This window comes from Dermacentor andersoni, chromosome 6, assembly GCF_023375885.2.
Source record: "Dermacentor andersoni chromosome 6, qqDerAnde1_hic_scaffold, whole genome shotgun sequence".
Lineage (NCBI taxonomy): Eukaryota > Metazoa > Arthropoda > Arachnida > Ixodida > Ixodidae > Dermacentor > Dermacentor andersoni.
This window is the reverse complement of record NC_092819.1, coordinates 48,135,482-48,156,353: the sequence shown is the minus strand read 5'-3', so window position 1 is coordinate 48,156,353 and position 20,872 is coordinate 48,135,482. Positions and strand designations below refer to the sequence as shown.

General features: G+C 45.6%; 2 protein-coding genes across 3 annotated transcripts in view; both read left to right on the top strand.

The window, feature by feature from the left end:
- LOC126522045 (cytochrome P450 3A24-like) overlaps nt 1–20,872 on the top strand; it is a 281,688-nt gene that overhangs the window by 224,828 nt on the left and 35,988 nt on the right. The window lies entirely within an intron of this gene.
- LOC126522046 (cytochrome P450 3A29-like) lies at nt 9,217–19,707 on the top strand. Of its 2 annotated transcripts, none has more exons than XM_050170828.2 (5): nt 9,217–9,607; nt 11,369–11,552; nt 12,833–13,022; nt 17,937–18,145; nt 18,234–19,707. In XM_050170828.2, the coding sequence occupies exons 2-5, from the start codon at nt 11,376–11,378 to the stop codon at nt 19,227–19,229; spliced, it is 1,572 nt and encodes a 523-aa protein (XP_050026785.1). In that variant the 5' UTR covers nt 9,217–9,607; nt 11,369–11,375; the 3' UTR covers nt 19,230–19,707. The 2 variants fall into 2 exon arrangements, with proteins under 2 accessions (XP_050026785.1, XP_054922201.1); XM_055066226.1 differs by having other exon boundaries at nt 12,833–13,026; nt 17,941–18,145.

Genomic DNA, 20,872 nt, shown 5'->3' with positions numbered 1-20,872 from the left:
ATAAAAGAAAAGCAGAAAGATGTCAAAAACACCTGCAAAGAAGTTGCGGCCACCTCCACTTATTCCGCGAGGTGTACGAGCAGAAATTTTTCTCACTGCCTCCCACATCCTTGGGATGGAAAATAAAGGCATTATTATTATTATTATTATTATTATTATTATTATTATTATTATTATTATTATTATTATTATTATAAATGCGTACGCCGCTGCATGTGGCAGCGCAGTCGGCAAGCTCAAGGCCTAATAATCCAGTGCGGCAATGCAAGGCCGGTATGAACGCTTCGGTCACAGCTGCTCTTTGCCGAAGCTTCTTATGAAACTAGAAGTACGACGGTGCAATAACGTCGCCTTTCCATTGCATCCACCATTTTCTAGCCAGAGCAGTCTGCGGCGCCATCTCGCATTTCATCTCTGGCGTCCCTATTTTTTTTAGTATGCTCCTCATTAATGAGTAAAGTCCGCCCGAAACATGTTTCTGTTTCGCTTGTGCCATATGTATAAGCTTCGTATAAGCTTCGTATTTTTATTTTATTTTATAGATACTGCAACCACCATGGGGTGATTTGTGATTTTAGCAGGGTGGTACAAAATTAATCCAACGGCATGCGTTGAGAAATGTACAGGTTAATAATACTAATAAAAACTATCATATAAATAAATACAAAGCACACAGGTTGGGCACACACGAGGCTACACCAAAGAACTGAAACACTATCACTGGAACATGATAAATAGTGTCACTGTAAACATGAAAAAAAAGAATGTAATGTTGGCGCAGAGACGACGTTATTCTTTAGCTGTTTCCAGTCCGCTATTGTGCACGGGAAGAATGAATACTTGAAAGAGTTGCTACGTGAGGAAAAGGGAGTTGTAGTGAAATTGTGTCTGCCGAGTAGCGTATCCGGATGAGAAAGATATGATCTCCGTTATGTAAATCTTCTAATGTCCCTTTACTACCTGATATAAGAATTTCAATCGCTATCAACGATTTCTTTGTGCCAGAGAAGAAAGATTAGCCCTTTTCAAAAGCCCTGTAACTGAAGTTCTCGTAAATGTGTTATAAATAAAACGCACGGCTCTTCTTTGTACCTGTTCTAGTTTGGCGTTGTTGGTTGTTAGTTGTTAGATGGGGAGGCAAGCTTAAGTACTCGCCTGTGAAAGAAGAGCTTACAGTTCGCATTTGCAGTGACATAATTAATGAGTATTCCAATTGAGATCGTTCGAAATTAACAGCCCTAATTATTTACAGTTAGTAACTTCAGGAGAGGAAACTGTGATTAATATTGTAATCAAAGCGCAAACGTTTCTTTTTATGTGTTATTCTCATGAAAACTGTTTTTTCAACGTTTATCACCATCTGCCATTCACGACACCAAGAAGCAACCCTCTCAAGTGCACCATTAAGCAATAATTGATCCGATTTGGTATTAATTTCTGAGTATACAACACAATCGTCGGCGAAAAGTTTAATAAGGACTGGAATACCTCGTACAATATCATTGATATATAGGAGGAACAAAAGTGGCCCTAACACCGAACCCGGGCGTACTCATCCACCGTTAGTGATGCATGTGTGCTGTTACGGAAGGAAACAAACTGTTTTCTGTGGGTTAGGTACTGATTATTTTTGAAAACATTATGCAAGTTATAGAGTACCTTTTTGTGAAAAACTTTGTCACATGCCTTTGAAAAATCCATAAATATAGCGTCAATTTGTGTACCATTGCTAAGTGATGTTGCAAAATCGTGGATTGTTTCTACCAGCTGAGTACACATTGAGAATCCTTTTCTAAAACCGGGTTGATATTTGGGGAAAAAGTTATGTTTATCTAGAAAATTTAGCATTTGATTATGTTTGATGTGTTCGAGTAATTTGCAAGTTGTGGATGTTAATGAAGCCGGGCGATAGTTCTTAATGCTGTTTCTCCGTCCACTCTTATGCAACGTTTTGTTTCTGGCTGTCACCCAGTCATTCGGTAATTGATCGTCGCGTAATGGTTTATGAAATAAAATGTGGAAATACTTATACACCCGCTCGGCATATTTCTGAAGAAACGAATTTGGGATGTTGTCTGGCCCTGGTGATTTCTCTATATTTAGTATTAACAGCATGTTGAATATACCTTGTTTTGAGATTATAAGGTCTGGCATACGTGGCAAGGAGACATCAAAAAAAGGTAGGGCACCATCATACTTTAAATTAAAATTTAATTATGGGGTTTAACGTACGAAGACCACTTTCTGATTATGAGGCACGCCGTAGTGGAGGACTCCGGAAATTTCGACCACCCGGGGTTCTTTAACGTGCACCTAAATCTAAGTACACGGGTCTTTTCGCATTTCGCCCCCCATCGAAATGCGGCTGCAGTAGCCGGGATTCGATACCGCGACCTCGTGCTCAGCAGCCCAACACCATAGCCACTGCGCAACCACGGCGGGTCATCATGCTTTAGTAAAAACAGATTTGAAGTTGTCGTTAAATGAATTGGATACGAATTCAAAATCAGTTACCTGTTCCCCGTTGATTTCGAAGATATCGTAGTCCAAGGAATTACGGGAAATAGTTGCCCAAAACTTTTCCGGTGATACTGTAATAAAACCAGGTAGTGGTTCCCCGTAGTAACGTGTTTTATATATGGACACCTGATTCTTAATTTCGTAGGATAAATCTGAAATTAGATTATCACAATATGATGCGTTGGAGCAAGATTTTCTCTTTTTAAGTCTCTTTAGCCGGCTCCGTAATTTCAGTGTCTCCCTGGAACTCTACGGATTCTTACTTTTTGTTTTCTTAACAATGTTTGGCACAAAACACATACAGCTGTTCACAATATGCTTAAACCGGTGCCAAAGAATGTGTGTGTTATCAGTACTATTGTATGTATTTATGTTATCTTATAGTACTAGTACTCTAACATAAGTACTATAGTACTATAGTATGTTATAGTACTAAGTCATCAAAATGAAAGAAAGAAAATAGATTATTGACACGTCATCTGCTTTAGAAAAGTTAGCAAACGTAGGAGTTTATCGGATTTCATTTGTAAAGGCAGAAGATACATGAAGTAATACAGCACGAGGATCAGAAATGTCATGAACTACTTCACAGTGTGCTTTAGGAACAATGTCTCCATTAAAAAAAAAAAGGACCTAGAATTGATTTAGACACACCCTGCACACTCGTATGTTCTTCAACTACCTGCGAAAGATCAAAATCAAAGGCGATATTCAAGAGTGCATCAGCCGTGGTATCACTGCGGTTGCTGTACTACATGGAGGACCAGTTCACATTAGGCAAATATAATATCTCCGGCCAAAATAATTCGGTCACCGGATTTAACATAGGTGTTCATGTATTCCCGCAATTCCTCTAGAACGGTTATGGTAGACGCAGGAGGTCTGTACACTGCTCCCAAAACATATCTAGCATTAGCACAATAAACCTTGCAAAAGATGCATTCTATATTAGGTACATCAGACATTTCTCGCACATTTAAAAGATGTATTGAAAACAACACACACACCACCACCTTTAGTGCCACGATCTTTTTTAAGCACACTAAAACACGGTGGGTTTTAGCGTGATGTCGCATATTCACTGTCGTATATTGCGTCGGTCAACCACGTTTCCGTTAGAATAACAACATCTGGATTATGTAGCTGTAGAAGTCCCTCAAACTCAGTAGCCTTGTTTACAATGCTCCTACAGTTAACATTGAGAATTGTAAGCGACCGACACGTTGAAGTGCTTTGTGAATTTCGTTTCTTTTTTTTTGTATTGAGATGATAACGAAAAACTTTTGCTAATCCCATCCATACATGACGCCATAAAGCTTAACTTATCATACAGCAACTTGACTTTCGCTCCATTTGCTTTTTCCCTCCGAGGCGCATTTCCATAACTGTTTGCGTATTTCACGCACCTTTTTAGAAAAGTCCTCTGACACAGAATATCTACTACCCTTTAGTTTGCTACAGGCATTAAGTATGGATGCTTTGTCGCGGTAGTCCAAGAACTTTAAGATAACAGGACGCGTTTCATTTTCGACCTTTGGACCATGTCTATGTATCCTTTGGATAGTGGCAACATTTGAACCTAATATACTGCTAAATTCTTCTGTCACTACCCTTTCAAGCCCCTCGGTAGTCTCGTTATCAGACTCGTCTACGCCGAAAATAATCAAGTTGTTCCTTCTTCCCCTGTTTTCGAGATCGTCAACCTTTTCGATCAAGGAAGTAAGTTTTTTGTTCAATACAGATACCGTGATCTCAACGTCATTAACTTTGTTGTCCAGTGCAGCCACAGTTGATAATTGCTTCTCAACGAACTCGATTCTACTTATTAGGACAGAAATTTTTTGTTCCATGTTTACTTGAGATGTCTTGACCTCTTCAATAGCGGGCTGCAGCTTGCCCTGGCCATCCAGTAATTTATGCGGCATTTCTTTTTCGGTTGGCCCAGGGTTTTCCTCGATATCGCCGCAGAGTAAAAGATCGCCAGGCACACAAAGCACGAAACTCAAAATACACTTGACACACAGTGGGCAGGGCAACAGCAGCAAGCAACGGTCATCACTGCGGAAGCATTTGGAAGACGAATAATTACTGACCTGTAGTGCAAAGCAGAATGGGTCTTTAGCATCATGCCGGTTGCGCTGCGGCAGTGCCCACTGCCGAAGAGGAAATACGACAGGGAATACAACGGTGCAGTAACGTGGCCTTTCCGTTACATTCACCCTTATCTAGCCAGAGCCGTCTGAGGCGCTATCTCGCATTCCATCTCTGACACCCCAATTTTTTCTAGTATATTCCCCATTAACGAGTCGCGTCCTCCAAAAACTTTTTCCTTTTCGCTTCTGCCACAGGTCTGACGCGTCCCCCCCCCCCCCCCCCCCCAGCGAGAGATTTTCCTTTCAACTACCAAAAGTTTTCATCGACACTACACTTTCATAAAACAAAAGCAGAAAGACGTCAAACACACCTGCAAAGAAGTCGCGGCCACCTCCACTTATTCCGTCAGGTATACGAGCACAAATGCGTCCGCCGTTGCATGTGGTGGCGTAGTCGGCAATTTCATTGCCTAATAATCCAAGGCCCCAATACGAGGCCGGGATGAACACTTCCGTCACAACGGCTCTTCGTCGAAGCTTCCTATAAAACAGGAGGTGTGACGTTGTAGCAACGTGGCCTGAATGGCAACTTTCTTGCTTTCTGCAGCGCTGCAAGGTTGGCAGCAACCCAGTTCGCAAAGAATGTATCGTTCATCGTGCGTCGAACGAGGTGATACGGAAAAACTCCGTTGGTCTTGGAGACGTGATAAATGCTAATTACGGCCAAGACTGGTTGCCACGAAGTTGCTTAACATATTGCTATTCTGTAGACGCCACAAGTGCTGAGCGTGCCTCGCACGCTATGTACATGTGCGCAAGTAGACCAGAATAGAGCCTTGAGCGAAGTCGTTGGACATTAGAAATAGGTTATGCAGCCCGTACGAAAGAAAAAAAAAAGTGTAGCGTAAGCATTGCAAATTAAGCATTTCCTTTAATGCTGCGAGCCCGGTACTTCCGAGTCACGAACGGCATGCGCGTTATCAGCATGACAGAGCATTCTCGACAGGAAAGTAACGAGCGCAGCGTTTTCAAGAAAGGACATGAGGGCAAGACAGCTGACGATTATTGTTGTGTGGCAAATATGCACCCAAAAGGGTGTAAACTTTTTTTAGAGTGTAGTGACTCAATCGAGCCTGATTGCCGCCAAGCGCCATCCCGCAATATCGAGAGAAGACAGAATAATAGACAAAGGGAATTGTTGCCTGCGAACGCCGCTTCGAGTCTTGATTCATAGGGCGCATGTTCCAAACAGATCACTAGGGGAATCGTTGAGATCCCTCGAATCAGCCACTACTAACAGAGGACGTCATTCTTAACGTACGCACTTGCGTGTGTGCTTGGAGGGTCATTTACTTTGTTCCTTAGCACAAGAAGAATCATCGGGCAGAGTATCCCTGACTTCGTAGAATTCTATGTTGAATAAATGTTGCATGTACCAGGGCGAGGTGTCTCACACAGGCTGGCCTATACGTTTTGATAGGGGAAAGTATTTTACAGCGAAGGTGTATATGACTAGCCGATTCGTCCGTCCGTTCGTTTCCTGTACGCCGAAAACTTCTTCGGCGCAACCCCATGCGCATGCGCGAGAAAAAGAGAAAGAGAGGCGCGCGATTCGCTGCGCCTCTCTTGGACATTGGCTGCCACTCACGGACACGCGTCATACTTACTCCTGAGGAGCAGGCAGCTTTCGATCAGCAACGTTGCGAGCAGAACCGGGAACGAGCTCGTCTACGCCGTGCCGATACTTCAGACCGGGCACAAGAACAGGCTCGTGCAGCCGAGCACAAGCAACAACTGCGCACCGAGGATCCGGCGGCCTACGAAGTCGTCGTTTAATGAACCGTCAATATTAGCCCAGCGATAAAAACAGGGGCCGCGCGTTTCAGCTTCGCCGGTTAACCATCTGTACGGAGTGCTTCTGCGGTGATTTTTGTCAAATTCGGCTATGCAACCTTTGGAGTGTTAATGTTAGGCGTTTAGTATGGTGGCGTCATGTGGTGTCTCCGTCCGCATGCGCTGTCTTCAGAGGAAGAAACTTGAATGAAAAGGAGTGCTGTCGTTTGGCGTTTTGCCGCTATTGGTCAGTTCTGTCACTGGCCAAATAATAGGCAGTTTTAGTTGGGCGTCCGCAACCACCCACGTATGTAGCGCGCGAGGTCGTGCGCACGTTGCGAAGCGCGTACGCACGAAACGGCAATTGTTGGCCGGACGCAAAAATTGAGAATGGGATTGCTGACTTGCACGTGCAGGAGCCGGTAGTGTGCTACTCAGCGCCGCCATATGTTAGCTTCAGAAACTCTGTAGCCAATATCAGCCGCCACGAAGTCAAACCACAAACCTGAGTCATAACTTCGGCCGGAGCAATATAGGAAAATGAGCTCTCGTGGCCACGTGAGAACACGCAAGAATATCCTGGAAAGGCTGCACAGCCCCCAGCGGACGCTACGCCGCGCAAGAGACCATGCGTGCTCCAGCGTACTGCGCATGCGCTTAGTCGCCTCCACATGTTTCCTGCATACTGTTGTGCCACACTGCGTGCCCACATCAAGGCAACGGGCACTCCCCCCTTCCTACGTCGTTCTTCTGAAGTGGTTCCTCTTAGAGACGACTGGCAAATTTTTAGGAAACTGCCGAACCCTTTCCGTGGGTCGAACCGAGTAGTCCAGGGGCGCAGAGCACCACGACGAATCCACTGGCAGCCTTCAGAATTTCACAGAACTGCTGACCCTTGCCAGGGAGACCGGCTATATGCAGCCTTGGACTTCTTCGACGAAAGAGGAAAGCGGCGCGGTTGACGTCAGCACCGGCCCTGCCTCGTCCTGCCGACGATGGGACGCCCAAATGAATTTAAAGCAGAGGCGGCCCACAGCGCACCAGCCGCCCCGTCGGTCTGTTGCGCTGTTTCCTTCCACTACTTGTATTACTTGCTATTACCTGTTATTACTTGCTATATGTAAATGTTGTATAAAGCTTTTCGTCTCCTCTTCGCCTGCTACAAGAGTACATCTCTTGTCTCCAATGCCGAGTCGCAATAGTATGCAGAGGTGTTGCAGACGCCCAACGAAAAGTGTCTAATTCACACACTTCGCTTCTCTGCATTGCCTCTGCGCATCTTCAGATTCTGAGAAGAAAATGCACCGGCGATAGCGGCGCGGTCACTCACACAAAGATAGTAGCTCCTACACCGCGCTGATGTAAGGCGTCTGTAGCGTCATCGCTCGAAGTGCGCGAGGAAGACATAAGGGTGTCGTAATTAGAAACTGGCCCCACAGGCACGTACGTTTAGTTGCATAATTAGCGAAGAGGATAAAAATGTTCTTGTTTCTTGTTTCCTTGCCCACTACACTTGCCAAAAGGTTAATCGTTTAGCTATTATGGCTTGGAAACACGCCAGAGAAATTGTGTGAACGTTTCTTTGTGCGTTTGTGTGTGTGTACCGAAATAAACGTCTCTGTGTTCATCTTTCCAATTCTTGTTTTTTAATGACCATTCTTGGCGCAACTATCATGTGAGGGAACTGGAGCTAGTCGTCAGCGCGAGGCACCAACCTCTCCTTCAGTACCGTTAACCAAAAGAATATTGCTCGCACCTGACGCAGGAAAGCTTTATGAAGCAGATAGTCCCTCTGAGTGCAGTTACCTCCTGATTGTTTTGATGGGGGCAGGCTTAGTACACAAGTCGAAGAACGAGCGTTATCGGCAACTAATAAAGGAAAAAGTCGCACTTCGTATGTCCAGTACCTTCCGATTGGAAGGGAAACTGGTTGACGTCGACGTCGTTTTCTTAGTCCCGGTAGCTCTGTCCAGTTTCAGCGAGGAAAGTCAACGCAGACAGTTCAGGCATAGAAGCGTGCACGTAAAATGCACAGGAATATTGGTTTGTTCTTTCCGCTGGCATTGTCGTTCACGGGACCCCTTGGCTTGCGATAGACATAATGCTTGGAGGAAAGTGGTCGCTACCTCACTGAGATGCTAAAAACAGCGCCTGTACATAACTTCCGCGTAGCATTGAGATATCACTTAGGCATACACTGCTGAGATCCTGGATACGAACCACAAATATTGAAATAGTGCACAAGAGTATGGGAAGTCCGCGGGTGATCGTATAATAATCGCCAATCAGGCCAACTACTATCCTTTTTCTAGAGTTGCAATATGTTTTTCCATTTCTCTGGATGATCTTTGAAATTCAAATAAAAAAGTTCAATTACGCCTGATTTATGTCTATGGCAAACAGGTGCATCAGCGCATCATTCAGCACCCTCCCTAATTAATGTAGCACTTTCCAAAGACTGCAATATATTTGTTTCCAGCGCCATCTGAACAACATAATTTCGTATTCTGTGTGTATAGCTGCCCTTTTTTGTTTTCTGTTTTTCCATTCATGCGCATCCGGTTATACAGCACATACTTCATACCGCACGTGTAAGCAATAAAGCAAAGCTAGTGAGCGTTTGTCTGCGTGTCCATGTGTATTTTCCTTTGTGTCAATGTCTTTCACGCTGCTCTGCCATTCCTAATGTTCATCCAAGTAGCCCAAGCTTCTGTCCTTGTCAGCTCGAAAATAGCCTCACGAATGTATCAACCGAGGCATGTTTACCACTTCCTAGCGTGGCCAAAATAATTGCCCCTTGAGTGACGGCCATGCCGATTTGGTGGAGATTGGTCCCAGCCATCATTGGCATTTAGCCAGTCTGGAAGCACTAATGATGTTTTTTTTTTTCCGAAGCCTCTCATTCGGCGCACGACGAGCATCATACACCAGTCGAAGAGCACCGCTCCTAACCAAACCATTCAGGCAGCACCCAGGTGGCAGTCAACTCTCGTTACTGGACCGCCGCATAAGCTGCTGCGAACGCTTCGATACTTTGATGTTGTGTCCGAAACGTACAATCCGGTTTTGTACTGACCCCTTGGATTATTACGCCATGAAATCGACAGCGCCGCAGTACAACTTCTGACGCATTTTCCTCAGTGTTCACGCCTTACAGAGGGGTAAGTGGAGCCCTTCTTTTTCTAAGGTGCGTATTTGACGTCGTTTTACGTTTTCCGTATGAAATGATATGGTGTCGTTGAAACTGTTTGTAGTTAAAGAGGAACCAGGAGTCTATGACCAACAAATCAGGCCTCTCTCGGGAATTGAAGGGGCTACGATGGGTCATGGATAGTGATAGCAACGGAAGAAAAGGCTATGCAGGTCTGACGCACATCTTGAACTTTATGTGATGCGAGGATATTGTGAAGCGGTTAATTGTATACTGCACAACTATACGTGCTGCGGAATAGCTGGCTACTTTGTTTTCACGCTATGCGACGTGTATTCTCACTGAACGTTGATATGTATGCACTGCGCAGGTCACAAATTTAACGTCGCGGAATGCTTGCGTTTACGCACTGCGCCGTTCACAAGGTACGCCGAAATGAACGCATTAATTCAGGTGGAGGCACAATGCGAGACGCCGACGTAGAAATGTCATGAAGGCGCGAATACGATGTTCGATGCTTATCGAGATGGTGACGTGAAGCGTACGTACAGAGACGTATGATAGGTATCCACTTACTATAGAAGCCCTAATGTAGACGTCAGGGTTTCAATATTTCCTCAGTGACTGTGGGACGCGCCCGATCTGGAGAGTGAGAGAACGTTTTATTGTTCATACTGGCAAGGCAGTCAAAACCGTCAGTCCATATGTCTCGCTGACGGCCTACTTCAGCGCTGCGCTGACGAAATCCGCCAGGTGCTGTTGGTCTCTTTGGCTGGCTGCTAGAGTCAGCCACTCGGTGGTCAGGCTGAGGGCACGTTCAGTGGACGATGGAAGGGGAGGCAGAGCAGAATAGCAGCAATTACACGAGGGGTGTCCCCTGTCCTGCCACAAAGTCGGCAGGACGGGGGATCCTTGGTGAGAAGGCCGTGAACGTGCAGAAGGCGTGTACGTGTACGTGTAGGAGTGAGTAGTGCATTAGATACTGCCTGTGTGCTTTAGAGACACCTATAAGCCGATATTATATGTGCAGGTTTTAACACTGGCACTAAGTTGTCGGTCCAAATCCCGTCACACATAATCCGGAGCATCCGGTGCCACATACCCAGTTGCCCAAGAATAGGATAGCCTCAATACAAGGTTATTAAGAAAATCAAGGAGGGGTGTGGGTAGACAAAGAAAGCGTTTTTAAAAAACGAGGGGTGTCAGAGACCAAATGCGATATAGCATCGCAAACTGCCCAGGCTAGACGCGGGTGCATGTGGTGGAATCTCAAACCAGTTGGTGGTCGTGGCTATGAATTATGCGACAGAATCTCTTTGAAATCGCTGCCGTAGCAAACTATCACCGTACCGCTCATCTTGTTGCTTGTTAGTGGAATCCGCCTGTGTTCAACAATGCAATAACAAGCAAGAGTTCACGATTTTCTGCTAGCTTACTCAACAAACTTTTGCGCGGAGGAACACTGTGCAAGCTGAATGAGGACAAATTTGAACAAGTAAACAGTGATTGACAATTATTTTGTGCAGACTGTTGTAACACAGGACAGTTGTTAAACATAAATGTAACTTCAGCACTTTTTTTTTTAATTTCGCGCACTTGCCTTGGTTGCAAGCTTCACTCTTCATCAACCACAATATGTTCTGTTATGCCTGTTTGAACAGTTATTTAAAAAAAAAGACATCGCATTCAGCTAATGTGCGTCACTCAACCCTCCGCGTATATTTTCCCACACAGTCTGCATAAGCCCTTCTGACAATCGATTCCTTTACAGCTTTTACATGGACAAAACGGCGATTCTCACCACAGCCATCGCTGCTTTCGCCGTGGCCACAGTCGTGTTCTGGTTGCTGAAGCGTCGCAGCAGGCTTAGTTTGTTCAAAGACCTCGGAATTCCTGGGCCAAAGCCGGACTTCTTGTGGGGCAATCTGAAGCAGATGGACCACAGCCGCGTCGAGGTGCGTGAAAGAAATGTGCCATGCTTCGATTTCTGAGAGCTTAGCAGAGTGACTCAAGCGGCTGGTTGGCAATTCATCATAGTAAGTGAACAACGCGAAAGAGGAACAAGGACGTAAGCAAGGCGAGAACAGGCTATGAATTGTAGAGTTCCTTTGTAGCGGACGTGCACATGATTCATGCCATTAATATGACATCAATATAAAGGTGAGCTAAAGTGTAGGTATTCTCAAACTTCAAGGGTTGTGGGAGGACATCACGTCAACCCTTTGGCGCAGTTATGCTTCCCATGGACACGTCACTTCTCATCAGAAGTCAACCACCGGTGCTCGGCGTTTCCATGTAGTCTGTCTGCCAAGTACAGATAGAAACCGCTGCTTCTTAACTTTAGCAATCGAACGAGAGCCTGCGTGTTCATGCACTGAAATAGGTGCCAAGTGCAAAAGCCTCCACCATTTAAACAATTCATTGAGATGTCATAGTCTTGCACTAAGACACTTTTATAGTTGACCATCATTATTTTCGCTGCTGGGTTATACAGCATTTGGGGGTTATCTTCGTCTCGTTCTGTGCTGTCTACGAGTTATCTTTCTCCCATTCCTCTTCGCCGCGTGTAGGGTAACCAAAAAGGCGCAATCTTGGTTAACTTCCTTTCCTTTACATCTGATCTTTCCCTTTCTAGCATTCGCTTACGATTACACTGGTTTTCCTAGAGTCAGACAGCTGTATTTTACTGCGAAACGAAGTATTTGACATCAACTGAAGCAATGATTTCTGCAGAAGCGAGCACAAACGCACCCTTCTTATTTACAGCCAGCCGCGACCGACAACAACCACACGTGACGTCTCTCTACTAACCCGTTTTAAAACTAACATGCTGAGGATGACGAGGCCGCCTTTGACGAAGATAGGTCCTCCTATCGAAACGTTGGCCAGCACTTTCTGACTCACCTTATCCCTGTTTATAACCTTTATACCACAGTGTGCTACTCTATCAGTCAGTCCCATTCTTGATTTTGGATCTCCTTATTACTAACATGAAATATTTGCTAATATCGCCTTTTATACCTCTGCGCAAAAAAATGAAAACGAAAATTAGTGGTTTTGTATGGAAATGAGCGGGGTTTTATTGGTGTTCCCGGTAAGCTGTAGCAAAAAAAAAATTAAATTGCATTTTTCACAACATAACGCAGTGTACCGAAAAAGCCCCTGCCGATAAGGTATTGTGTCGTAAAAGGGTCGCATCGCAAAGGATTACTCACGCGCGAATGCATTTTTCCAGACATTCGTGCAATGGAGAAAAGATCACGGAAAGCTCTTTGGCGTCTACGTGGGGAGTGAGCCTTTTTTGGTCATCACAGACCCCGAAATAGCGCACGAGTGCTTTGTCAAGCAAGCGGCGATATTTCAGGACAGACCGACGTCTTTCGTGGATGCGGAGCCTTTCAAAAGCAGCCTGTTTCAGCTTGGCGGTAAGTTTGACATTATCCGTAGAGTCATTAGGAAGAAGCCGAGAAAGAAAAAAGTGAAACTGAGTACACATGTCTAAACCCTTCCTAGACAAGCTTTTTTTACTCATATAGCTTCAATGTCTCTGAGTCTGTAGTTAGTAATTTTCTTTATCGCTAACAATGAAGGAACAAGAAAGTTGGGGGAAATGTCAGGCTCACTTTGTAACTAGGGCTATACGATGGGAGCCGGTCCACGCCATCGATTGGTTTCATAAGCAACTTTTGTATTATGGCCTTCACATTATACTCCCTGGTCTTTTTCTCGCAGAACAGTGAAAAGAAAGCAAATATGCCAAACATCGTTGCACGAAAGACGGCATTACGAGGATTGCAACAGGCGCCGCTTCCAGAGTTATTGGCCCGGTAATTTCCCAAATGGACTCATAGGAAAGAGGCCTGCTGATTATGATTTAGGCTATTGTTTATTTGCGAAAAAATTGTTGAGTGAATCAAGAAAATTTTGCTGCGCTTGTGGCGTAGAACACAGTGCAGGTATGAAGGGCGTTCGTAAAGCTCGTATTATTGGCAGCACAAATTTGTAAGCGCATGTCTCTCTTCTTCTAGCGGGATATAAGACTGGTGTTCTATATAGCCCCATGGAAAACCGCTAGGGCATCAAAACAAGAATAGCGGCGTCCGGGAAAAATTGGTTGAAGCACGAGCAGTGAGCAACCTTTCTGCATTTCAAGGAACACAATGCCAAGCAGATTCACGCCGAGCTTGCGGTGATGTGCGGTGAAGCACGAGCAGTGAACTGCTTTCGGAATTTCATGGCCACCCGCACCAGCGAGACATAAATATCATTGGCACCATGTCCCTTGAAAAGGAGAAAGCAGATCGCTGCTCGTTGATCAACGAACTTTCCAGATGTACGCCGGAATTTTCGGTTTGGTGCCCCGGTACTATACAGGGTGTGTGTGTGTGTGTGTGTGTGTGTGTGTGTGTGTGTTTGTGTGTGTGTGTGTGTGTGTGTTTTAGGCAATACAGATCTCTTATCGAAAAAATAATGAGAGCAGCGAGCGTGGCGTTTTTGCAGACGAGTTCCTACGTGAGGCGGACATACTTTGCCCCTAATAACGTGAGCTTCAGAAGACTAATTAACTAACTAATTCTTGCGAGGAATCCGCATAATATTTTCGTGCGGATCCCACGCACTGATGGAATCGATGTGCGCGAAGCTTTCTGTGCTGTTTGTTTTGATTATCCATCATTAGCGGTGATGCTCACAGCGAATGTTTTATTTCATCACCGTTTAGTCCAACAATAGAGCGGTACGTGAGTTGATGTTAAACGTTACCTTGCAGGTACTACTGCGGTTCGCTTGCGTAGTACAGAGAACACGCAGGGAGAGGTGTTTGCTTGATTCATTGTTGTGCGCCATATTTCATAACCTCTGAGAGGCATTGTCTCACATGGCGCATCGAATGGGGGCAGAAGTATTAAATTTCAATTAAGTTGTGGGGCTGTACGTGCCAAGACCACATTCTGATTATGAGGCACGCCGTAGTGGCGAACTTCGGATTAAATTTGACACCGTGGCGTTCTTTAACTTGTCCCTAAATCTAAGTGCACGAGCGCTTTTTTATTTCGACCCCGTCGAAATGCGGCTGCAGCGGTGGGGATAACACCGTGCGCTTTACTTAATGCGGCTCGTCTTGTGCACGACCTACGCAAGTTGTCCACTTGACATATTTGCACGGTCTTTATTTTTCAGAAATAGCAGAAACGTACTGTCATGTACTGTACCTTCCAGTTAAATTTATCCAGATTCCCGACAACCGCTATCAGTAGCGTTTATTTGTCTTCTCACGTCACCTTTTGCCTATCGCCCTCCCCCTCTGTCTGCGAGAGTGGCAAAGCTGTTTTCACTCGTTTTTCGACTGTGTCGCTTCTACCCATTCTCTTCCCCCTCTCACATTCTATCTAGCTTACCTCTGGACTTGCTCGTTACTAGAAAAGTAAGGGCTGCACTTTCTGCAATGCTTTTGCGGGAGGTCACGGATTACAGCTGTAAAGAGGCTTATATGCCGACGCCCAGGAAACTCAGGGTATTTGTGCTTTTATCAGGGAAAATTAGCTGTAACTTTATTGAAAGGGAACGAAAGTCGTTTTAATGCTGGCTCCAGTAAGAGAGGAATTGCAACGAATCGTCATTGACGCCGTGTCATTGGCACGAGGTATTGCCATAGTAGTTAACGACCGATTTTTCGAACATGTCCGATAATTCGCACGGTTTCGCGGCACCACCGCGTACTCCATATAGTCAATGTATATTGCCCTGACTGCACGTCTGAAATGACATTAATAAAAGCCACCACCGCCGCCATATTTATTATCTCGCCGCCTCGAACCGCCACTCTGGCAAGCATCTAGATCCGGTGGCAGTCGTAGCCACCACCGCGGAAACGTTAGGCCTAGCTACTTCTACGTTCGCTATTAAGCTTCTTGCCGTGCGGTGCTGTGTTTTTCATTGAACGAATTTGCCGCTGTCAGCAATGGCACCGATCCGCCTTTGTAATCCTCGCGGTTGGCTTCGAAGCTCGCAGAGCACAAGACGTTGCGTAATGCCAGTCTTTGAAAGTTTTCTTTGCCTTAGTACAGCATTCTTATGCGGTGAAGGATAACAAGCGTGGGAAGGGGCAATTGTCACGAGACACAGTATGTATTCCTTAATTACACACGCGTGCACGCCCGTCTCCTGTCACAGTACGAGCACCGATATGCCTAAGAAGTGTACTGGCAGGCCTTAAGAGCTTCTTCGGACGTGCCTGTGGCAATTTTAGCCCTTAAGGGCATTTAAAGACATGCGTTCACTTTTTTTTCGGACTGCCCGATTTTTCGGATGCTATTGCGGCGGAGTCCGAAAAATCGAACGTCGACTGTACAATTGACCAATAGGATGCTTCAAATAATCCATGGGGTGAACTAGTGGCAGAAGGAGGACGAGAACAGAACGGACCGATGCACTGAGAAATTAACGGGAAAGGAAGCGTGCCGTCGCCTCTTTGAAGGAGCTTGAGCGCAAAAAACGAAGTGTTCGCTGACGCCGAGATGCAGGTGTCCTTCATTCAAACCAAAATAAACTCTTTAAAGCAGTGAAACCCAACACTGAGATGTTGTGTACGGGCTGAGAGTAAGTCAGGACAGTTGAGGTTGGCTTTCCAGCTGCTGAGAGCGAATCTTAGTTGTGACAAAGTTCAGGCCTCATACCGATGAGCTTGTATTCTCATATTCTCATAATCAAAAATATTTACTTATGTATGCATCTCCTTTCCATTCGTATTTGAATATGTTAGACTCAATTTGGAATGGGTTTTACCATTTTTTTTTCGCTGTGGCCTGTATTTTCTTTTTAAATAAAATAAATATTACTCCTTACTATTCAAACTGGATTAAGTCATTTTTTTTTGTTTCAACATGCTTACTAGAGAGTGACAGCATCGAGCAACATGGTGTCAGCCTGTCTTGACATAAAACAAAGTTCTGGCTCATTCAGGGAATATTGCAAAGGGGCTCGGGGAAAACCTGGAAAACTCAGGGAATTTGGAAATGTCAACTTTCTAGACACCCTGAGAAAGCTCGCCTTCGTGCATAGCGTTCGCCGCCAGCGTTTCCCGGCAAACATTGCGATTACGTAAGCCGCAGTTGCTGGGAAGCATGAGAGGCAATAAGGGATAAGGGACTGCAATAAGCAATAAGGGACTGGAACGCTGTCGCGTTCCACTCTTAAAGCCGAAGCTTAAGACTTCCAAGTTTGTTTATTTGTGCCTTGGGGGGTTGCTGTCTTGGCAATTTGGGGGCAGTGACATCTTCATGCACACCCCTCCTTTAGAAATCTTGAAAATCGCGCCTAGTTCGGGATACTCATCAAAGTCCAAGGCTCAAATGAGGCAATGTCGAGACTGAGCGCGTCCCGCTGCGCGTGATACAGCGACGCGCCGTAAAGAAGTATGAGGCGAAGCTTAAACGACAGGCAAGTAAATGCGCGGCAAATCGTGACCCGAGACGTGTCTAAGACCTTTTTCGTCCACGCTGTGGCAGCAGTGCATTCATGGCCCCAGAAAACTTCCGGTCATGCATTTCTGACAGTCAAGTTAGCCAAGAAAACGGAAGTATTTTGCGCATAGTTTACTGTAGACAGACATTCTTGATGTGTTCATATATAAAGAAAGCGCAGCATGTGTCGATCTCGTGTATGGGCTTTTCTTGTTGCACTGAACAATAAAATTCACTTGTAGAACATTGCAACTTCACAGCAAAACTGATGCCAGCTGGAGGGTTCTGTAAATTTTTGGGCTATTGTAACTTGCGATGTTCCAGCGGGCTTGACCGGAAGTCTTCTGGGAAGCCTGTTTGTAAAGCGTGCCCAAACAGTAGCTGCCGCGACTCCGGAACGTGGGGTTTCGAGTTTCCTTGCGTTTATCGTCGTGGGGCGTTTCGACGTGATGTGTGATAGCGGATTCCTGTGCTCCTGCGACGCTCGGTTTCGATATCACCTGAATTTACCGTTCAAATTGGATAATAACTATCTCCGATTCTTCAAGAAAACTTGTTTTTCTTGTATGAAAAAAAAAAGAAATACCAGGACAATAACAGCAAGCCATACTCTCAAGGCTAAAAATATATTTTTCTTTCAAAGCCAAAGTTCAGTCGATGTAGATACCGACTGGCTTTAATCACATCTGATAAATATATCCTGTAGTGAACGTTATTGCTAATCACTTCTTTTTCGCGCGGAGAAAGTGGAATAGCGAGCCGGCGGGGCAACGAATGTTAGCACGCCCTGGCAGCCCCCAAAGAACACAATTGTGCATAAAAGAACTGAATCACGCTTCTCTTTTTTGTTTCTATCACACCCTCTATCTTTGCTTCCAGGCAGAAAATGGACGAACGTGAGGGCGGCGTTGAACTACGGTTTCAGTTCAAGTGTGATGAAGGATCTCTCTACGGTAGCACACCTGTGCGCCGCTAGATTTGTGGAGCAGATATCTTCGATAAGCCTGAGGAATGGACACGTAGAAGTGTTCGATCGTGCATTGGACTTTTCTTTCGACTTTCTCATGAACACGGTACTGGCACAGAAGGTAGGTGCTTCTGTGCGTGTTGTTCTTACATTCCTACTCTTGGGAACACTTTCACGTCATCAGTTCAATTTGCTTGCTTCTTCGACAGGTGAAATCTCAGGAGGGCTGCAACGAGCCTATCCTGGAGTCTCTCAAGCAAGTCACTAAGGAGCTGGGAAACTCAGCCATCGAAGTGGCGTTTACGGTACCCGTCGTACGCGCTGTCCTTACGCTGATATATCCATTCACAAAGCATGCTAGAGCGTTCCAGAACATTATGAACCACGCACAGCACATCATCGACCTACGCCGTTCCGGAGAGCTTCCAAAAGAACCCAGCGTGCTTCAAACGATTTTGGGGGCGGAAACCCTCAATATAGTGAAAAAGAAACCTAGCAAGCTCAACAAACACCTGAGCGACAAGTACATCTCGTCCAATGCGGCAATATTTCTGCTGGCTGGCACAGAGGCTATGGCTTCCACGCTTTCTTTTCTCGTGTATCTCTTGGCGAGACATCCACGCGAGCAGGAAAAAGTAGTGAAGGAGATGGCAGACATTTTTTCTTCTGAAGATGGGATCAAGCTGAACTTCGACGAGCTGCATCGGCTAAAAAGAATCGACATGGTGATCTACGAAGGTCTTCGCCTCTACCCGCCCGTCCCACTGTATCTGATAAGGCATTGCTCTCTGGACACGACTGTTTGTGGGCAGCACATTCCAGCTGGTGTCAACGTGATGGTTACACCGTGGCTCATCCACCACGACCCTGAAGTATGGTCGGAGCCTGAGAAGTTCCTCCCGGACAGGTTTGCCGAAGAAAATAGCGAAAGTCGCCAGAATGGGACCTACGTGCCTTTCGGACTAGGGCCCAGAGTGTGTATAGCTCAGAAGTTAGCGTTCCTGGCGCTGAAATCGGCGCTCGTTAAGGTTGTTCAAGATTTTAGGCTAACCTTGTGCGATGAGGCCGCTGGGCCGCCAACGTTATCGGTTCCTAGCGTAATACTCGTACCTGGAGGAGGAGTGAGAGTCAGGCTGCGGCCCAGGACAGCGACGGCGTCGCGTGAGCGGTACAAGGCCGGCAAGCGTATGTTCGTGGCAGCTTAGATTTGCGAGAGTCAGTAATTAATTCAGGAAGTAAATATATCAGCCTAACACTTTTCATGTCACGGTACTGGTGCACTTTTCACCCTACCAAAATCATAAATTTGTGTCGAAGAGTAAAGATCTCTATTACCATTTTTATGTGGAGGCATTGTTAAGCACCATCAATAACTGATAAACTTCTGCTTCCTCCAGTTCTGAAAAGCGGATCCAGCAATTTTCCTCTAGTAATTCCGCAGTGCCCATAATCCACACCCGTAGGTCAGAGAGGTATACTACTAATAACAAAGGCGGAGGACAAGAACAATAGGAAGCAGTGCTGAATTGTCGTTTTCTCATTAATGTTCCTAGTTTTCACAACCTATGAAACCATTTAATTGCTCTTTCACCTATCATTTTGTGACTTTCTTTGGCAGTGCAACTTCTTTATTTGTCGTGAATTGGTTAAGTTATGAGAGAAATAATGAAAGTGTTCCTTCTTTGTTTGCGTGCGCGTACTTATGGCTGAGCGTGGAAATGTGCGTGTGTGCCTACATGTGTGGGTGAATGAGTGGGTGAGTGGGTCGGGGAAGGGGTGTTATGCGGCAAACTTAACGTATGTGTGCGTGTGTTTGCGCTTACGAGCGAATACGCATGTGGGTTGGCGAGGTGACACATCCCTTCTCCTTTTTTACGCCCTTCCTCCCGTTTGTTTGTTTTCTTTTTGGTATGTTTTGCAGTTCTCGCATTATTTCTCTCCGCGTTTTCGTACATTCATATACAAAAAATATTCGCGATATGATCCCTGATCGGAAGCCCGTAGTTTTTGAACATTCGTACTTGATTCGATGCCACAATTACGCTATTTCATCGTTTCTTCCTTGCGTACTTGCTTGCTTGCTTGTTTAATTTCTTTCTTTCTTTCTTTCTTTCTTTCTTTCTTTCTTTCTTTCTTTCTTTCTTTCTTTCTTTCTTTCTTTCTTTCTTTTCTCTTCTTTTCTTTTCTTTTCTTTCTGTTTCATCGTATAGTACAGGAAGAAAAGAAAAGGGATCACATGACGGTGGATACAAAGGCCGATAGCTTGCCAGTTTCGAGGCCGTCGTAACCAGCAGTTAGCGAGGGCGTCACGCGTTGGTTCCACGCACCGAAAGATCCGGTCACCCGGTTTCGGTCCCGTACTCGCTTCGCGTTGCGTCTCCTCCTCCTCCTCCGTGTCCAGGGATGCCACACGCGACAAGGAGGTTGAACACCGACTTCCAATCTGTCGTTCACGGTCACCGCTCACACCGTGAGTCGGTTTCTCTCGGCTGCTCATACGGCTCACAAACGACCGCGTCGCGCTTTCCAAATGCCGTCGCGGTGTAGCCCACCCTGCGTGTTCCGATCCGTGACCGGACGGCGACGCTGTCCTGCCAAGCGTGATTGACAGTATGTTTTTTTTTTTTTTTGAAACGCGTGTACGCTCACCGCCGGTTGTTATTGCTTGATTTCATAACATATTGTTACGTGTGGACCTCCGTGTGGATCGCCGACCTCCACCAGAATGTTACGTGTGGAAAGACACAGAATAAAGAAGCTATATACAGGTTATTTACACTGGAGCCAGATCGCCAGGCCGACACTCGCTCGCGGCCAAAAGGCACAGACACACTTCGTCGTCGTTCTC